Here is a 21,096-nt window from a genome sequence, read left to right on the forward strand (position 1 = left end):
TATTAAAGCATACTGAAACGTAAGGCATCTTGCGTGACGATACAACACGCAAGATTAAATACTTAACCTGTGTGAACTTTCATCGATCGCTTCTGAACACATCACACGCGCGTTTACCGTACACTGCACATCTTAATTTCTTCTCTTGCACTTGTTTTCACACGACACGAATTTTCCACAGCTCCAAATCCGTCAAGTGCTTGTTACAAATTTTTACTTCGTCTTCGAATACCAAATTACCAAGCAGACAAACGAAAGTCTGAAAATTTACAGTCATAAAGAATAAGATCAAGGCTGTGTAGTGCGTTTGTACCGACAAGGTGCAACAAGATCACGGGATGAAATCACTACAGAAAATTATTGTAGTGATAAGCATAGATCGAGTTACACACACACACACATTATACAAGGTACATACGTTGCGTCAACACTTCAAATTATTCAGAGTTGAAAGAGCAACATTAATGTACTTATAAATATTCAATACCTTAAACTCGGTGGTAATGAATATCAATTAGCATAAATAGAAATCGCCATCAATCGAGAATACATAAACAATAGAAGATATACAAAGCCAACGATCATTAGTGTTCTGAACGAAAATAATGCGAATGAAATCGTCATATCATGAACAATAATGAACATAATCAAATAACCTAAAATGCTAAGAACAAGACATTTACATAATGTGAGCAGTAAAAGAATCACATAAAAGCTTGATTGCAAAAATATAGCCATATGTAGGGGAAGGAAGAAACACGATGTATAAATATATAGTATGAAATAACAAATATGAATCTAACTGCAGTTAGACTTAATTTAATGAGGAAAGGGAAACATTATTAAAATTATCATACCACCTTTTTGTCAATGCACATAGCAATTTTCCCACGAAGAAGTTGAGAAATCTTTCCGGTGATTTCAACATCCGATATGCTTTAACGTGAACACTGGAAAACTCGATGACACGTTTGTCTCATTCGCTTTTCTCTCGCCGAGAAAGATATCAAATTCGATATCTTTCAATGATCACGAAACTGTAACTGCTTTTTAAAACAGTGCACAGCTGAATTGAACACCGCGCAACTGAAATTGCAACTCGGTTAATTAAAAAAGAAAAATTACTTCTAAACCCAAAACTTCTACAATATCAAGTTTCGCAAGTAAAATTAATTCTACTTGCTTAGCTGTTTCTATTTCCAAAAAATTTCAAATGGAAAATTTTCGGAAATAAAAACAAACAGCAAAACGTTTTTTCGTCTTCTTACATCGAATAAACCTTTCATCAAACTACTCCTTGACCTCGCCTCCTCTTCTTGAGTCGAAAAACATGAGCACAGCACCAACACATATCACAGCTGAATAAATAAAAAGAGTCAGAAAAATGATCTCATACAAATTTCTGATCACATGTATAGGAATAATTAAAAGGAATGATTAAATTGATTCATTAAGACAGATACAGTTATTCAATATATCAGAGACAACAAAATAATATTATGTGAAAAATTGAATTGCGGGTATATCTTTTGAATATATCAAATAAGCATACCCATCAAAGGAACTGTCATAAAATAACTAACACATCGCTACAAAATGCTGTAACTATGTGTACATCACATCAGAAACGTAAATTTTTATCTCGCATCATTACGATATAGTACAATAGTAGATTATACCAACTCATGATGGTACTGAGATATAGGCTTTAGTCTTCTTACCACAAATTAAATTGAATCGAGCAACAGCAAAATGAAAACCTTGTTACGTATAAAAATTATACGTATGTAGACATTTTATATCATAAACAATTGAAATGTATGAGCGGTATGCGCGAAGATATAAATACAGAAACAGTAATTGTCACATGACATAGAAATATACGTACTAATATCAATGAAATATTACCTTCTTTATATTATCGTGCTATCATGACTAGACATTAATACCTTTACCATAACATTACCTGTTCAACCTATACAATATTTTCCTCTGGTGTTTCTTTATTCGTCTTCGTTAGATTCGTTTGTGGAAACACAACACACGGCATGGCGGTAATGGTCAACGCACAAATCGGGAAAATAAAGCCGACTTGTTACGAGCCAAATTTTACCATGCACTAAATTCGTTTTTCACGCGTATTTCCGCGAAGTATCGCTCATTATAAAATGCAATGAAGCAATACCGTCAATTTCGTCGAAATTTTAAGAACCGTAGCATTTTCGTAGCAAAAGGCCAAACGAAAATACATTTCATGAAGCCGACCAATGTACAAGAAGAGTACATTGGTTTTTCTTTCCTCTTCTTCCGTAGCATTAGCACTATCAGAATTTGAACGAGCGTTTATCGTCTCGATCGAGAAATCGCTCGATCGTGACCAAAAAAACTTCTCGTCTCTCGCTGCTTCGATCTTCCTTTTAATTTATTTATTCTCTTCGCAAAATGGCCTAAACACTTGGAAGGTAAAACGATAGCAACAACGTACATCGTAAAATCACATGGCATAGTACAACGAAATTCGAATGCCATAAAATATAACATCATAAAAAGTATTAACAATTGTATACAAATAAATGTTCCCATACGCAGTATAGATATATGATAATAGTACATATATCGAGTGGAAAACATTGTGTAATAGATGTATGTTTAAATGTTACGTATACATGTAGGTATGTGTGAATGTACGTATGCACGTACATGCAGACATACACGCGTATGTACCTGCTACGTATTTATATGTATATATAAACTCACATCTGTATATACATATAACGCACGCAAGTAAATACACGATATACGTTCGTATCATGTACATACACAACATACATGCGCACATGTAAAATATGCATTTTAAATCAGGTTAATTAAATACTTGATGTTTATATGCGTTACGAACAAAGAAGCAAGTTATGTACACATGGGTTAGTTTAAAAAAAAATCAAAATGTAATGGAATGTGTGCAAGCGCGTACGCCTCGTACTATAGTATACCTCGCATATTATCGTAGAAATGCAAGAAAGGAAGACATATGTTCGCAAAATGAGCACCACCACCGTTTATACGTGTGTGTATATATACATAACTACCCACGAGAAAAATACGTTGATCTGCAGGCAAATCACAAGATTTTTCACGCAACGAGTACGCATCGCGCTCGCTCACCTCCGTAAAGTTAAAGAGTCGTAATTACACTACCGAAGGAAGCGTAGCATGCAAGACGAATTACGCAAAAAATGGCACAACGCAATGGATTGAGAACTATCGAGTGTACGCATACACGGATGGATAAAGAAAAAGTACGTTGAGTCACACATCGTATTATATGTATTGTACGTATACCTGTGTATGCATGCATGTTTTATGTACGCTACGTGTATACATATACATATACACATGTATACGCACGCAGCATACAAATGCATACAGCAGACACATACAAATACGCACACACTATCGATACGCGTGGAAAAGATTGGACACGCGTGAAACGCGCGTTCACACGACACGTGACTTCAACGCTGCATGTGTATCACATGCTTTTATGCGAATACGTGCGCAGCGCGTATCACGCGTGCCACGGCTACCAAAAGAACACGTGCTTTTTTTGTTTTGATTTTTAGATCGTTGATGTTACAGTGACCTACAGATTTGAATATGCGGAAAGAACACACGTATATCGTGTTCCAATAGAAGGAAAAACATATCCCATCGCCGTATTCACGAGACGTTCATCTTCGTCACGAGAACGAGTAACTTTATATTCTATAACCTTCCAAACATACGCCGTGCGCTTCCAATGCGAGGATCGTGCAACCGGAGAACACGTCCGCCAATCGACGACGCACTGCCAACCGGTGCGCTCATTGTGCCGTTAAAAATACGATGTAGAAGCAACCGTGTGTGTATAATAACGCGACAAAAAAAACACGACAATGATAGTAAAAAATGAGTGAGATGTGCATATATCGGGTCCTTCCGTTCATGCAAGTAAAAAAAAAAAAAAGAAAAATAATGTTGAGATTCTTCGATACTGCTAATTACGTATTCATTTCTCCCGACGTATCCGGTTAACCGCAAAATTAAAGAAATTTTAATACACACGCGCACAACGATTGACTTTACGTCGCAGTGAAGAAATGTACACGAGAGAAACGCAATTTGACTTCATCTCGTGTGCATCATTATTACGCGCGGTGGATACACGAATACGCATCAATTCCTTCTTTCGTCCGATTGTTTTTCCTTACACATTATACTACCACATATCTCCGTGGACTTTTTTTTATCTTACGGCCAACAAAAAAAACACGTAAACAACTACAAATGGGTATTTTCTTTTCCTTTAGGATACGAGGGTTTGATTTCGGTTTCGACAGCAGAGGTAAACACGCGATATCTCTTGTGCGAAAAAACGCCTCTCGATAGCTTTCGTACGTTTGCGTCCTATATTACAAAATAAAGCAAAATAGAAACGAAGCTAGTGTCACTGGGCCAGTCAACATTGCGTGTTTACCTTTACCCTCTCTACCGAAATATATATATATATTTGTTTCCACAACATTTACAGAAAAGATACTCTACGCACTGCAAATAACGTGGCGCAACGCCGGCTCTACTTTTCGCTTTACCTACGCACGCGTTAACGTGGAGAATGGAATATATCATTGAGCCAAGATAGCAGCTTGAAACGATCAAACTGTGATAGCTCGTTTCGTATTTCCCAAAAAATACCGGCAGTCCAAGTACACAAAGGTACGTGTTGCGACAGATGGTTGAACCATCTAAGTCAAATTAAATATAATGGCGTGCTATTTGGTTAGGGTAGAATCGAACGCAATATCGGGTGCAAAAAACACGTTCCATGCTATGCGCAATTTACATCAATATATATTTATATATAATTATTATGAATAACATAACATATCTGTTTGCGCCGTTTGCATCTGCTCCCAAGAACCTTCCACCCACCATCATTATCCCTATTATCCACTCACTCACTCATTCTATTCACTCATACCTATTCTTAGCTTTTATCCTTGCTCTTCTGTATAAATATATATCCCCATAAATATATATTGTGCTAAACTACTGTTAAAATTGGTTGATAATAGCAGATCCCTCATGTACAAAATACGATCTTTAAAAGGAAATAATTTTATTAAAAAAAAATAGATAGGAGGTTTGCGAAGAGAATATTTGTAAGAAAAAGAGAATATCATTAAAGAGAACTAGAAGAATTTTATACATTCTGACCACCGAAAGCCTTCACATTTTTGTGATAAAATCTTCCAAAAAAAAAAGCAATGTCTTACTTTGAGTACTTCCTACCTTTCACTTTAATTTATTTCCGACCTTACAATATGACTTTTTATATCTTGTAACTGTAAAAAATTTCTATTCGTGTAAGGCCAGTGTTGTTTCAAGAATATGTTAAATACGATGAATCTTATAAGTCACCGGCAACCTTTAAGGCAACAGCTACTGCGTTAACTAATATTTCGTTAAAACCTCTTGTACGATTGTTTATACTTTTCCAGATAAAGGAAATATTGAACGGCGCAAACAGAAATTGTAAAACAGCATGAGTCAATCACGGAACGTGTTAAAACACAGTAGAAAATGTGAAACTTATATTCAACTAAAAGCTCCTTCAAAATTTTAATACGATTCGACGCGAACAATCGATTCAAGGTAACAAGTCTCTGACGACAAAACCAACGACCTTCCCCATCAATGCGAGTACTTCTCAAATCTTTTTTCACCAATTAACTTTCCGTACGCGAGAACATATAAAAAATGTGCGAGTCGTATTCCATTTGACAAACAATCCTGTCATGTCGTAAGAACGATTGATTTCAAACTAATAGAAAACGAATGCCAAGTTTTTTCGAAATCAAGAACTAGCATTGACAGAGAGGCCGCTCCTCTCTCTCCGAAGTTACCTTGCTTCCCGCGTAGGATCACCTTTCTAGGCGACCATGTACGCTTCTCACCTAACGCCTCCTTCGACGATAATAATAATAAAAAAAAAAAGCGGCAAGAGGAAATCCTTACCGTGTTCGCGTGAAAAACGTTGCCCTTTCTGTTCTTTTTCTGCTACGTATATCGAAATTTGTTACCACTAATCGAAATCCTCAATGATCTCTCCAAAAATATCTCTCCTTTTTCGTTTCATTCTGTTCTAAAAAAAGTTTCTTTCATACTGAAACTACGGCTCGTATCCCGAAAAATTTGTTCAACAAGAAATGGCGAAAGAAGTTTTCGCACCAAAGGGTCCGCCAGTTTAATTTTCTCATTTCTCAATGTCATCATACTATGCGCCCATCTTTATATACGAAGCAGCTTTGCGCTGCATCTGCCACCAGCAGCTGCATAGTTACTACAGCAGATGCACCAGCCGGAGGAAATAACAGCTGCACGTATCTTTTTCTTTCCCTTTCCCTCTTTTTCTACTCAGCTTTTTTCCCTCCTGTCCCTTTCTCTTTCCTACTCTCGTATACATATTCGAAAATTATCTAACGAGCTGTGCTTTGTCGATCTCAAACAATAGAAGTTATCGTCATATGTCTGTAATTCGTACAGCTTCTAATAAATCTAAATCTTCTAATAAATCGGGATTGTATAAATTCTTAACATCACGACTATATACTCCTGTAGATTTATTGAGCTCGGAAGTAACCTATCATCGTGAGAATCCGAGTACATATTTTACTTCCACGAAACTACGGCAACATAATAAACGTTATACCGCGCAGATAATCGACCTAACATACTTCGACCATTCTAAGAATCAGGTCTATTGCCTGTTCTATTATTACAATGTTATGCTATATTATACAGAAACGATACGAACTTGCAATTGATACTTTCAGAAAATACGTATTTATTTTATTTATTTTAAGCCTTGTTAAATAATTTATATATGATACTCAAATTCTATTCACGAAAATATGGTGTACACTTTTGACGTATCTTATTATGTACTAATTCTTAAAACAAAAAAAGTGCACTAAATACACATATATACATATTGGGCGTCGTTCGTAAGAAATGTAAGAGTATTTTTTCCACTCGCTGTATCAAAGGCTTACTCCACAAGTTCTCACGTATACTCTGACCGCAATACAAGCTTAGACAGTCGTGAAAGGTTCGTATTTATCGGAGTAATATGTAATTCCAACCATTATAATGAATATATGAAACTGCACATACGATACGTATTCGCGAATAAGTGGAGTACTAAAAATCTCCTAAGTTATAACAATATGAAATTCAAATTAATCCTTTCACTTAGGATATTAATTATGAGCAATTTATACGAGATTGTGTTTAAATTGATCTTTGCTAGAAGAACCTCGCCAAGTTATCTATGTATATGGAACATAGTTTTTCTGAATATATTGTAAAAGGGAACGTATGTTATACGTAATGATTAACATCAAGCCAATACTTTGAAGTTCCAGCATCGTTATCGCCCTACACCACTCGGTTTCGATGTGACCACTTCAGTAGCCATTTCGACCAGTACATGTGCTCTAAAGTTTTAAGATGAATTGTCGCGATATAATAAATTCTTCTTTAATTAGACAGTTTGATTAGCTACAAAAATTCTAGTTATTGCGCTCAAAATTTATAATTTCATCATCTTACATCAACTGAGATATAATAGAATTGTCATATTATACGAACTTCGTTTCAACTGAATGAAATTACAAGTCAATTTTTGATCCTAGAACACCATCCACAAGTTACGAGTTTTAACAATGGAGCTTTAAATAAAAAATAGATAGAAAACCGCACAACAAAAATTTAGTATTGTCCCTTGGTATGATAGCATTTAGAACGCTCGATTGGGCAAAGTGTATAGTACTCTTGCGTTTTCTACATACTTTATGAAATCTGCATGATATCTCTGGTGGAATCTTTTTGTCCCTGAACTTCGAATTTTTTTGAAGACGATGCTGCTTCAAATTCATGGAAACCCCTTGTGGTTGATCCGCACAACACGTTTCTTAGTACTTAATACAGAAGAGGTTGGTTGACGTCTAACTTGATTGCGTTATACGAATATTCACGTGTGTCCGAACCAAAGATGCAACGATATGAAAAGAGCTGATCTAATCGAACAATAAAATGGTTAAGACCATATATAGTTATATAATGCCCATCTTAAAATAAATACGATCAAATGTAGAAATAATACTTTTATGCAAAGTGCAAAGGATACATTTATATTCTCATACTTAACCGGTACGGAAAAGGTACACCAAATTTAAGCTTTGAAGAGATACTTTGGAGAGACTGCCTATCCGCATCGAATTCCACGCGTAATTCTATACGATTTTCAATAGATAGATACTTAAAAACGAGAACACACCTAACTTCTGAATATAAATATCACTTTTATTACTTTCTGAACTAGGGCACGCAAACACCTTTATTACGCGGATCTTTTACCTATTGTTATCTCACACATACGCGCGCGCGCGCGCACACACACATACACGCGCACACACGTACCCTTTTCCTAACCTATTCCTTTGATAGTATTATTTTCTCGTATAGAATATACGTAACCACGATAATTTACTAACGAGAAAGTAAGGCACAGTACCGATCATATTAGAGAGGGTATATATACATACATACCTGTATGTATATAAATAGCAACTACTCGTTCGTTACGCGCGCGGTTTGAAAGAAGCGAGGAGTTTCGTATTTCCTTTGGTCGGTGGTCGCGGAGGAGAGTTCCTCCGTACGTTCCAAGTTTTCCTCGCAGAGGAGAGAGAGGTCGTGCAATATCGCGTTGCGAGGCCAACGATAAAGACTAGCCGCAGAATAAAATGAGGGGAACAAGGAAAAGATGTAACGGAAACTGTTATAAACATGAATGTGTGCCAGCATATCTTGCACCACCGACCAAACCATAAGATAGTTCGAAACGACAGAAGATGCAATAGAAGTAAAACGATGGTGGCGAATCCTATGTTAACCTCGTAACGTGGTATCGCGATAAAAATAAAAAAGGTTGAAAAAGATACAAGGAACTTTGAAATTAACAAGGAGCTACATGCCCTGTATAGGAAATGAAAAAGCTCTTTCAGAGACCGTGCTACTCTTGAACGGACCCCGGCTGCTAGGTTGAACCACGTTATTCGACAGTGAAAAAAAATGTAAGTCCTGTCATACCTGCGCAATAGGCACTTTTTGCAATTGAACGCCTAACATAACTCGTATCATTTTTATTCTATAGAAAAATCTATCCAAATCCAAAATATGCTTTTATACGAAACCATTTTCGATTCATGGTTTGTCCAATAATCAACGAAACTGTACAAGCAAATTACGAATAATTCGTAAATACATTGACAAAATATCCATTTACTCATTTGTTCCTACATATGATTTCCATTATATTTTACAAATGCAAAGGTTTAGTTTTCCATCAATATCAACGCGTAAGTAAGAGAAAGTTGCGTCAAACGCGAGTGCCTATTGTTACAGCGGGCAGGATCTAAAAAAAATGATATGGGTGAGCCTACCTTGAGAGTCGCGATGGGCCTGCGCGGCCTCCTGTGCTGCTAGAAAGACTTCATCTGTCGTTCCGGGAGCTCCTGCCACCGAGCCCACAACTCCTCCCGCGTTACTTCGGTCACCGGTAACGTGCCACGCACCTATACCTGCTAACGAAACAAAACAACCGTACTCATAAAATCTTTTTTCATCATGTCAATAGTACACACCAAATACTTTTTATATATAAAACACGAGATGAAATTAAGTACGGAGACAAAAAGGATAACTATATAATCGCTATGGATTGTGCGTTATCACATCGAAAAATCAACAAAATACTAGGAACAAAGGATAACTTTATTATTCTTAGCTTTTTCTCATATTCAAACAAGAACATTGAAAATACTTCTGGAATTATCCGAAGTAGTGAAATACAGGGTATCAGTGATATCAGAAATCTCATACACATCCTCTTATAGAATAAGTACACTCGGCAGTGTCACATATAGTGTAAAGTAGCACAACAAACCCCCTAACACTCCCAGTTTCCCTCTATTGTTGCGAGAATGATGTTGCGCAAATAACATTTTACATTCGTATTAACACGTTGGTCGCCACATCACCCATATCTGGGTGACGCTCTTCTTGTTCGGGTTAATTAAATATATAATATTATGTATAGCATATACAACATAAAAATATTAAAAACATATTATACCATATTCTTCATTAATTTATATTCTTGATAAAATATATTATGCTATGTCGCATGATATTCGTTAAAACATTCCAAACACATTTGGGGCGATTTTGAACACTTCGAACAATATGTTGTAGTTTTTTTTACGTTTTTTCTCGCTTCTTGGCGTCCGACAGTTTGCCTCTTCTTCTCGTAACATAGGGCGCACATCCTTCTTATAGGCTTGCCCTGCTGATTTTTACGAATCTCCAAATGGTGGAACACCTTGTTCCATGGTTGTTGTTGATGGTTGTCTGGCACAGTATTTTCTGAGGACACATCGGACCATTGGGAAACGAGAATTTCCCGAAATTTTCTTATCTTTATTTTTTTTGTTTGTAGCTGTTTGGTACACAATACGAGCATTTACTATAGTTGTTCCTAAGAGTAAATTTAGTACTAATTTCCGCTACCACTCGATGCTTTTCCGTACCGTAGTGGCATATAAGACCATCAGGTCACTTCTGTCGATACCAGTTTTTTCATTATTGTACACTATTGTCCTCACTTTCAAATATATTTTCACGTTGTCTACTGAACATTTTGAGGATGAAAAAATCACTGATGTGCGTCTCACAAGAAGTATGCTTCTCGACTAAATGAAAAATCTGGGAAATCTGCCATAAGATCCCTCGGAATACTCTAGCCGGAAAGCTTATCGTTTTCTCCATTTCGGAACTAAATCTTTTCTTTACAATGGATCGAAGGCGATAAGCAATGAATTCGTATTTACGTTCTGCATACTGACGGTCGGATTTGAGCCCCGCGGGAAACTTAAACAAATTACGCTGGACGACCAACGTGTTAAACTCATTGCGGTCGTTGTGCTCATGCACGCACACTCACACACACACGCGTGCATACATACATACGAGAATGTACGACGAATTCTTGATATATCTCAAATACTTCTTCCATAATTAACCCCTTAACCCACAACCACGAGCATAGCCCGTAGTACGATGATCGGGTTAAACGTAAATATTATGGGCATAGCCTGTAGTAGATGATCGGACCAAACGTAAATATTACGGGCATAACATGTAGATGATCGGACCAAACGTAAATATTACGGGCATAACATGTAGATGATCGGGTCAAATATAAATAATAGCGGCGGCGCCCTCATAAAGGTATAAATATTTGTGAAATATTTGATAAATAATTACAAACTGATGCAATAATTATGGTAGATACAAATACTACAAAAAGTTTATTTATACAAGTAATACAAAATTAATAATCTGCAATGGTGTGATACACTTCGAAACATTCTAGTATATGTAAGGGAACTTTGCACTTCTTACACTCCCACGTTGTCTCTCTACGTTTTTTATATTTTTGGCAAACTCTACAAGGTTTTGACGGTCTTAATTTTGATGATGTTGGGTCAATGTGTTTTGGAAAATGAGCCCAATGCCTCGCGTGCAGTCTCTCTGGCATGATCTCATCACAAAATCTTTCTCTTGAAAACATCTTGTAGGGATGCTCCTCTAGAATTTATGAAAATAAATTTCGATGTGACCAAAAATAACTTGAAACTGATCACGATACGAAGAGATAATAAGAATATATCACGAGCCTTGTCTGTGCTATTTATGGTGGGGCAAATTACAAACCGCGACCGTCGTACCACGAGCGATGCCCATAATATTTACGATTGGCCCGACCATCGTACTACACAAGACGTGCGAATGGCTGGAAGGCTGCGCGAACTTGTTTACTTTTTCGGCCCAAAATTCTCCAACGTAAATCGTAGGTTAAAGGGTTAAACGACTACGATAACACTTAGGACAAAGTAATACTGATCGTTTTTAAGCTATTTCACAGTCTGGCATTTTGTACACTCCTTATCGTACTTCAGTTCCCACAGTAATAGTGATTAATATAAATTTTAATGACTACTCTATAACAAAGATAACACGACTACAAAATGTAATGAACAATTAACGAGATTTCAATATACTGCTTAGATATTATCGGTACCCTTGATATCCTCACAACGAAGCTCAGTTTTTGAAAATTGTTTAAATGTACCGATAAAGAAAAGGAATTACGTCTAAACGTACATACATATGCCATTCTAATATGTATAATATACAACAATAATGAAAGAACTAAGCACGTGATTCTTTCAGTATATGACGATATTTTTAAGAAGGCAGTAATAGAAAATCCAGAGTCAAATAAATGAAATGTAAAGGCCATATTTTCTTATCTCACAAAATTGATTAAATACCAAAGAGACAATAATTTGAAAAAATTAAACATTTTTGCTCACGCGACATGAAGCATCCCATACATTTGTGTTACTTTGAAAAAACCTGCGATATGTGTAAGGACGTTTTCTAACAATAATTCTGCCTGTCTCTCTCTCTCTCTCTCGCTCTCTCTGATAATTCCAAGAAATTGCAAGAAAACACGCATAAGTACTATCAATGAAAAACATAAGAAAATAAAAAATCATTTATGGTGGTGTATTAGAATAAAAATGAACAGTCTTTATAGAAAAATGAAAGAACATTGAATAAGTGCCCAAAAATCTGAATACAAGCCGCACACTTATTCAGTCAAGTTATTAAACAGAATAATAAATACGATTCAAAATTTTGCCAAACGAAGAAAAGAACAATGCGAATGAAAGAAGACATCGATGAGACGATACTAATGCAACGATTGAACTTCATTTTTCAATTTTGTTCGGTGAAACTTTCACCAATGTAATTCTGAAGTTCCTTTGATTAAAAGAATAACAAATACGTTAAATAGGTAAATGTAAATTAAAGTATATCGTATTTGACCTTATTTTAACACGTTGACGCCGACGTGCACCATCGGCGGGTCACACGTATCTGTCCCGTGGGGCGGCGTGCATCGCGATGAGTCACACATGTATTTCACAAAATATATAGTACAAAATAGGTTTATATTATTTTATCTCAACATTATAAGCAGCATACAATAGTAAAAACATAACAATTCAATATTATAAACTTAACATAATCATTTCCTTCTTTCATGCAATTTTTTAAAACATGTTAGACAGAGTGTCGGCTGGCCCTTACAAAGATCACAATATGTTGTTACTTTTTTGGCTCTTTTCGCGGCATACGCACTACCTTTTATTTTAGAAATGCGTTTATAACATTGTTTACACCGCCGTCTCGTTTTGCTCGCGGGCCCTTGGTACGACTGCAGAAAATGTAACTGTTTTTTGGACAGTACTTCATTTTCACTTGGCATTTCTTCTCTGTTGAGATTCACTGTACCTAAAAGGTGATCAATAATTTCTTCGCGAAATTTTAAGATTTTAATACTTTTAGTGCCCCATTTTCTATGTACACACCACGCATTTACGAGGCAAGCCCAGCATATTAATTCTATTACAATTTTTTTATACTATTTTACGGTTCTGCGCAAACAACTATAATAGGATGGCATCTGATCGAATAGATCAACCCCCTTTTTAGCATCATTATAAAAAAAGTGGCTGGCTTTAATTTACTATTTTTCCCCTGAACAATAACGCACCTGTGATTTTTGGAAGTAGCTATCACACATACTGGCCTTTTGTCAGTCCATTTTAAACATTTAACGTAACCTAACACTATTTTCGTCGTGCATGTTCCTTACGCGCGCCGTTGTTCTCCAACGAACATGCATGACTATTCCTTTTTCCTGTGCAGAATTGAAAAATTTTTTGATTCGCGCTATGAACGTTTCTTATAGAAAAATGTTCACAGAATTGCGTGCGATGGTCAGAATTCGCGTCAGACCTCTACTTTCTCAGAAAAATTGAAAGGAGTACAAAATTAGGGTCAAAGCTGGTCTCGTCAGCCTTACTTAACACGTTGACGCCGGCGCGATCCATCGGCGGGTCACGCGTGTCTGTTCCGTGAGGCGGCGTGCCCCATTGGCAGGTCACACGTGTCTGTCCAGAGGGGCGGCCGATGGGTCACACATGTATTTCACAAAATAGATAGTGACCCAGCGCTGCCCCACGAAGCAGACAGTGAATTCGGGCGCCGCCCCACGAAGCAGACATTGAATTCTGAATGAATGAAAACCATGAATATCGGCGCCGGCGTCAACGTGTTAACATTTATAGATATATGCAAACAGATATTGCCAAACTATCGTATATCAGTGCATTAGTTGAAGTCCACGGAATCGTATAGCTTTTGTAATTTTGCTATAAATTGAGGTCAAAGTTGAAAAATTGCAGTCGTGTCTAATGCGATCCTGCGCCGCCCAACGAAGCAAACCGTGCATTCGGGCTCCGGCTCACAGAGAAAACAATGCATATCGGCGATAGCGTCAACGTGTTAATCAAAATAATTTCAAAAATGCGATAGAAGTTTAATTGAAAAGAAGTAAAAAAATAAAAATGTGTTACCATTGAATTAGTAATTGCCTCATTGACATTTACAATCGGATCAAAGGTTACGCCACTCCACTATCGAGCTTCGCAGTATATCGAAGGGAACCCTCCCCCGAATGGTAAGGATGACTAGCGAGCACTTGTTGTAGTTCGTTTCGGGCACTTATCCAATTTTTAATATAATGTGTGTGTGTGTTTATATGTGTATATATAATCTAAAATAAATATATATATATATATATATATATTTATAATCAGACACGGAAATGAAAATACAAGAAAACAGAGCAGAATAGAATCGAACGGTTCACTGTCGATCAATGGCATATTATTATTCACTGACAAATCTCGATGCTATCGGACATTATATAAACTACACACGTAAAAGCATACACCACACTAAGGCTGTCTAGGCTGGATCAGGTTACTAGGTTGTTGTCTCCATCTCCTTCTGACGACGTTCAACTTTTTCAAATAGAATTGCAGGGTTGAACGATTAATGCCGTACATCTCTGATGCCTGAGTGGTGCTAACTCCCTGTTGTAATATTGCATCCAGGGACATTTTAACCGAGTCTAAACTATACTTTCTGCCCTGTTTTTTTTCCAGCGATTTAAGCAACGCGCCTACGTCAACATCTGTGCGCGGCCGCCTCATATTCGGCCCTTTTTTACATTCGAGGAAATGAGACGCCCAGAGGGCACCGCCATCACCACCCATCAAATTCCCTCTCGACCGAGACCGCGCTCCCGCCCCCCCACCTGCAACGAGGAAACCCAAGCTAGTGTCGGCCGATCATTACACGACCCGTTTAACATTTAACAAACAAAAAACGAAACGTTCGCATAACTGAATTTCAAGTCATTAATGAACGAGTCCCTTCCTCTAATTTAATTTTATATTTTAAATTCTTAAACCCATGTTAGTGTGATACATTTACATATATATATGTCGGAATGGCGTTGAGGATAGGGTTGTCGGTGTTTGATGAGTCTTCATTGAAAGTAGCCATCGTTGCGGTGTGACGAAGATACGATTTATTGACACAAGTATGGATAACACACGTTCGACAATCTACCACGGCGGTTAGACGTCCGCGACACTAGTGACAATGGTCTCAGGTTCGATAACGAATCCGCGGTCGACGGGATGATAGATGAACGTACTCACAAAATCTAAGTCGGACGCGTAATATTCACCGGTCGTAAGGGGTTACTCTTTTCATCGATGAGATCGCGAGCGAGAATGAATTTCCCGTCCCGATGATGCCACAGAGGAAAACTATAATGGGGTGTGTCTAAGGACACGAGATCATCGGATTCGTCGAGAAAAGCCTTCGTTCAGAAAGTAAGGGAAATTGGCGTTGCTGCTAATTGGTCAACCTCCATATCGGTGGTTAGAAAAAGATGCTAGCCGCCCTCGAGGGAAAGTTGCTAGTGGGAGACGTCGCTCGTTGAAAAATATGTCTCCCCTATCTTCCCGTAGTTGGGACAAAGACTGTTCGTCTGTTTGAAGGACTTTAGTTAACTAAACCTTAAGATTTATAACGGGCCCTCGGGCTAGCCGAACATGTACTGCGGAGACGCATCGACATCTGGCAATCATCTTACTCGAAGAATAGGGTCTGCGTGTGGCGAGCTACGGGACAGAGACCGTTGGAATGTTTACTGTCGAGTGTTACAACTATTTCCTTTTTAAGGAGAGCTATAGAATTACTCCATGCCTTTGTTAGACAAGGCGTCCATCCCTTGACCGCGGCTACGTTGGTCGACAGACTGTCGCCTCGAGCCAAAGCTCACTGTCACTAATCTCGAACAATTACAATTGGATTGAATAACTACAATAGTTTAGTTACAGTTATAGTAGACTTTAGATTGCAATGTTGCGGGGCTATCCGAAGGTTCCGGTGTCCTTTCATCTCCGACATATATATATATATATATATAAATAAATCCTATCCTTTTATCAAGCTTATTTCACTCAGATGGAGAGAGCAGCTATGCTTCGATTCAAAGTTTCTTTGAATCGAAGTTTTGCTGCTGGACTACATACATGCATAACGTCTGCACAACATGGTATCATTTCTCGCATAATTTCGTATGGGGAACTCGCCGTACGTGAAACTATGTAAGTATATATCTGGACAACAAACGAGAATTCGAAACGTATGCGCACAAAATTTGAAATCGACTCGCATATCGCGTAAATTCGTCAAAATACCCTGTATTTCGCTACTACGTTATAACGAAAGAAGAATAAATAAAATATAAAAATAATACGATTGTTCAACTTACCAGGATGCTGGGAGGGGTCGTGGGATGGGCCGGCTCTATTGTTATCTTGTTCCATCTCGTTCAAATCATTCATGTCGTCATCCAGCGTCAGATCTTCGACGCTTTCTTCTGGATCTTCGAGATATTCAGACTTTGGTTCAATGAGATTATCACTTGGTTCGGGCTTTTCTAGCGGCAACTAAGGGAAAAAATCATTTTATAAGAAACAGTATTTCTCTTTGTATCATTTATCTATTTAAGTATTGTCAAAATATATAAAACATTATGTGAATTATTAGAATCATGTATCGCACCGTTTCCACTCTATAAGATCAAGTAGATATGACATCAAATAGTAGGATTAAGTACGATATCATTTGCTCTACCAACAAGCGAAAGAAACAGTATCAGTAGACAACAGCTTCCATTAGACGTTGGTGAACAATTAATATACGATCTCATACGATAAAAATTCAACGTCGAATTTCACAAGGCTCACCTGTAACATTTCATCGGCAGGTTTCGTCAGCTGCGTCATTAAGGCTGACCTGCCAATGGAATCTGTGGGGTCTGCATGTGATTTTTCATCTGCTACGGGTGCAATTCCAAGCGCAGGGACGCCCATTTGTTGAGGCATGTCACTTGAATTCGAAGCTTCGTGATTTTCTACTGAATTATCATCACCTATACTTTTTCGTCTAAATCTTTTTCTTTTCCTTGATGTGGGACTTTGGGAACCTTCCCTGTAAAAATAACGAGAATAATAATTTTATATTCTCAACGAATGACGAATGAAAAATTCCAAATTCTTACCTAGAGGACAAACCCTTCGGTATTTGAGGACTGGCAGAGTCTTCAGGTAAATCCCCCAGGGGACCTTGCGACACACCCTGCCTAGGAACTTTGTTCTTTTCTATCGTAAGACCGGAAGACGAAATTGGAATGTCGGGCTGTGATGTTTGCGGAACGACCTTTTGTTGCCTAGAATCCGTCTTACTGCTACCACTTGTTTTACTTTCCGATAGACCTTTAATTTGCAGAGACTCGGCAGCTTTAAGGAGTGCTGCCAATTGGTCTTGGGAGATATTTACTTCTCCCCTGTACATATAGTCCATCATTGCTTTTAATTCTTTAAACTTAACATCTTTGAGTATAAAGACAGGATGCTTGTCATAATGTTCACTGAGGAGCCCCTACAACGGAAATATTTCCATTAAACCTCTGAATTGCACAAATTTTATCAAATACTTTGACTTAAATATTAATAGATAATAATAATAAACAAGTAGATGTCACATTAGGAAATTAACAGTCGAAATTAATGTAGAAAAGTCAAATAATACTAAATAATAGAATTCAATTTCCTAATTCAAAGATGTATTGCTCCTTTATACACCCCTCCTCCCACATCAGGGTAAAATCCCAGGGCAAGTGCCCTGGAAATCAGCCATCTTGCTTTCTCTGTATTGATTACCAGGAGGAACCAGGAGGGGGTTTGGGCTTTCAGTCTCCCTGCCTCTCTGGCTTCTGCCCAGGCCACATTCAACAAGAGCAGCCATCTTGTTTCAATTTGAGGTTCCCCCCTTTTAGCTTGAATTCCAAAATTTTTTTACAATTCGAAGTACGATGAATAAATGAAAAAGATACATCAATACCAAAAAAAGGCCTAAATTTCAAATAACCAATGTCTTTGATACTCTCGATCTGATCTCGATCGAATTTTTTTCCTATTTATCAGCAAACTAAATAACAGTTATACTTCGTATATGAGAATCAATACATAAGGTGTTCAATCTCTTAACAAGAAAAAATTCAAGACCATGAAACAATCTTAAATTTCAATTCAACCAAGCCTATTATTAACCAAGTACGAGTATTGGATGTAATACAATGTAATTGACAAAATACAAACAATAATAATAATTTAAATAATAATAATAAAATTAATCGCGTAATGGCAATAATAATGAGATAAAAACGATATTGAAAGTAAAATATTCGCAAGATTCACTCACCTCAAAATAAGGACTGCACGCAGACAGAACTACCTTATGGGCTTTCAGGTATTTCCCCTCAGCTGCCAATGTGCAGTCGACAAGCGTCCCGCTTTCGAGAAGCGTGTCGAAGTTCTGGATCAATGTACTCTGATGATTATTCCATCTAAGGCAGAACTGCTGGTCGTCTTCCATTCTTTCTGGCTTCGTTCCCTCGTTACTGAACAAGGAAGGAAATATTCAGGATAATGATGAACCAAATAAATCCGTTTGTCCGTTCAAGATGATCGACCGTGCTAATGCTATCTAATTATGTTGTGTTGAATTAACACGAACATCGAGGCCGATGATTTGGAAATAAAAGGCGAGACCAATGATATCTATTATTCCGGTTGATATGTGTAACCACGATAAAAGCTCCGCGAGGAAGCAGCAAAGCTTCCAAAATGGCCGTACGGTGCAAGCGCGTCGGTCGAATTGGTCTTCTGGCCTTTTCCTTTGTGCGTGTTCTCATAACGGTAATGGACGATTTGGTGGGGATGATGCAGAAGGACGCGCAAGCACTACGCATGCGCAGCTGCGCCCGACCTGCGCATTTAACTTGCGCACTAGTTCGAGGCCCCTGGAATTCAGGGACGTCTGCTGGATATTCAGTACCCTAACGATAATATCAAATTTCGAAAAAACTCCGCATTAAGCCAGTTGTAATGAAAATAACTAATGATACGATGATCGACATAACAAACTGTATATCAGAAGATACTGTTAGAATAAAACTTGGAAAATAAAAAAGGCTATATTATCCCCAATATAAATACATAAATGCCCTAGTATTAGTATCAAAATATTTTGCGAGCGGCGCTGGTTTGTAATTTTTCTATCTTTATTCGTCATGCGACAGCGTATCAAAATTGCATACCATATAAATATATAAACATCACTTGGAACAGTAAAGCACACAAAGTTTGATAGGACCACTAAAGAACCACGATAAAGTTTATCTCTCAGGTAAAAAGGGTAACACAATTTATATACATCCCCGAGGTTTACATCACTAACGCGCAATAAAATGGAAAATCGATTGCTCTCTTCACATGCGCAACGCGTAAATCTCTCAATGGAGGGGATAACATAATGCATAACATAAGTATACAGATACTTGCGCGTAAAGATTAATACGAAATAAAGGGAAGTGCATTCACCACGGCTTACGTCCGATTGCGTAATCTATTTATATTGTTATCTCGTATTGAATGTTACGTCAGATGACGTCGAGCAACATGTGCGAAACAAAAACAAATTGGCGACAGATAATTTTTCAATCGCGAATCGACTACCAACCGGCGAAAATGAACCATACACTTTCCTCATACCGCCACCAGAAACTAGAAGAGGAGAGGAGAGAAAACGTGGTTCGCAATATGGCCGCCCGCGAGGTCGCGCCCGGACAAAATGGCGATAGAGGAAAAGTTCACAAGAAGAAACAAGATTTCAGATCGATATCCGCTATTCGAATTTCCCGTTAAAGCATCGTCTGGACGAAAACATCAAAATCGCAAACACTTGCTCCACTGGGAAATTTGTTTTGACCGGTAACTAAGCAAAAACGATGTTTTCTTAAAAGTACGGAGAGGATCCGCCCGCGCCATGTCACCCCACAAGAAGATTTCCCGAAATTTTCTAAAGATTTTCACCGAAATCGAAAATAAATAATTGACTACTTGTTATAACACTCACCTAATATGGAATATAAAACAATCTAATATCACAGCAACGGGATGGGTGATAAGTGAAAATAAACTGCGTAAGCGTCCGAACTCGGCGTGCGCCTCAAGCGCTGCCCTTTACAACAATGGCGTAGCCGACTGCCTACTTGGTTGCCTCTATGCCGGCCGTCAGAGAGCGCAGGCTTCTCCGGAAGAGGGAACAAGAGAAGAAAAAACGCGAACGAAACTAACGAGCATGCGCTCTACTCTTACAACCTATCACGATCTTTGCCGTGATTGGAAACTACAGCCAGAGGACGCTAACCGACAAAATACTTGCTTTTTTTATTTTCACTTAACAGTTTACACAAACATTAGACGTTTGACATAATGTTCAAGCTACCAGGAAAAAATATCACAGATTACAATTCTGTTCTGACAGACATGTTCCTTTTTATTTGAAAAGTCAATGGAAAAATGTTTG

At 37.7% G+C, this 21,096-nt stretch overlaps 2 protein-coding genes across 51 annotated transcripts in view; both read right to left on the minus strand.

The window, feature by feature from the left end:
- LOC117160033 (uncharacterized) overlaps positions 1-9,539 on the minus strand; it is a 100,938-nt gene extending 91,399 nt beyond the window's left edge. The window contains exon 1 of the mRNA XM_076621537.1: positions 3,094-9,539. The gene's annotated coding sequence lies outside the window, so the exon portion shown is untranslated. The remainder of the gene's footprint in view (positions 1-3,093) is intronic.
- Positions 1-19,987, minus strand: part of LOC117160031 (uncharacterized) — an 88,557-nt gene extending 68,570 nt beyond the window's left edge. For 28 of the 50 annotated variants that reach the window (XR_013059197.1, XM_033340414.2, XM_076621499.1 and 25 more), the window contains exons 1-6: positions 19,826-19,981; positions 18,928-19,126; positions 17,726-18,105; positions 17,412-17,655; positions 16,934-17,111; positions 9,546-9,686 (exon numbers count right to left, since the gene is read on the minus strand). Coding sequence is in view for 49 of the 50 variants with exons in the window: in XM_033340414.2 (XP_033196305.2) it covers positions 9,546-9,686; positions 16,934-17,111; positions 17,412-17,655; positions 17,726-18,105; positions 18,928-19,101 (1,117 nt within the window). In the remaining variant the exon portion in view is untranslated. Of the gene's footprint in view, positions 1-9,545; positions 9,687-14,994; positions 15,401-16,933; positions 17,112-17,411; positions 17,656-17,725; positions 18,106-18,927; positions 19,127-19,825 lie in introns of those variants that run through there. The other 22 variants (XM_076621523.1, XM_076621527.1, XM_076621524.1 and 19 more) reach the window with 8 other exon arrangements.
- Between the last annotated feature and the right edge of the window lie 1,109 nt (positions 19,988-21,096).

The sequence above is a fragment of the Bombus vancouverensis genome, chromosome 9 (assembly GCF_051014615.1).
Source record: "Bombus vancouverensis nearcticus chromosome 9, iyBomVanc1_principal, whole genome shotgun sequence".
Lineage (NCBI taxonomy): Eukaryota > Metazoa > Arthropoda > Insecta > Hymenoptera > Apidae > Bombus > Bombus vancouverensis.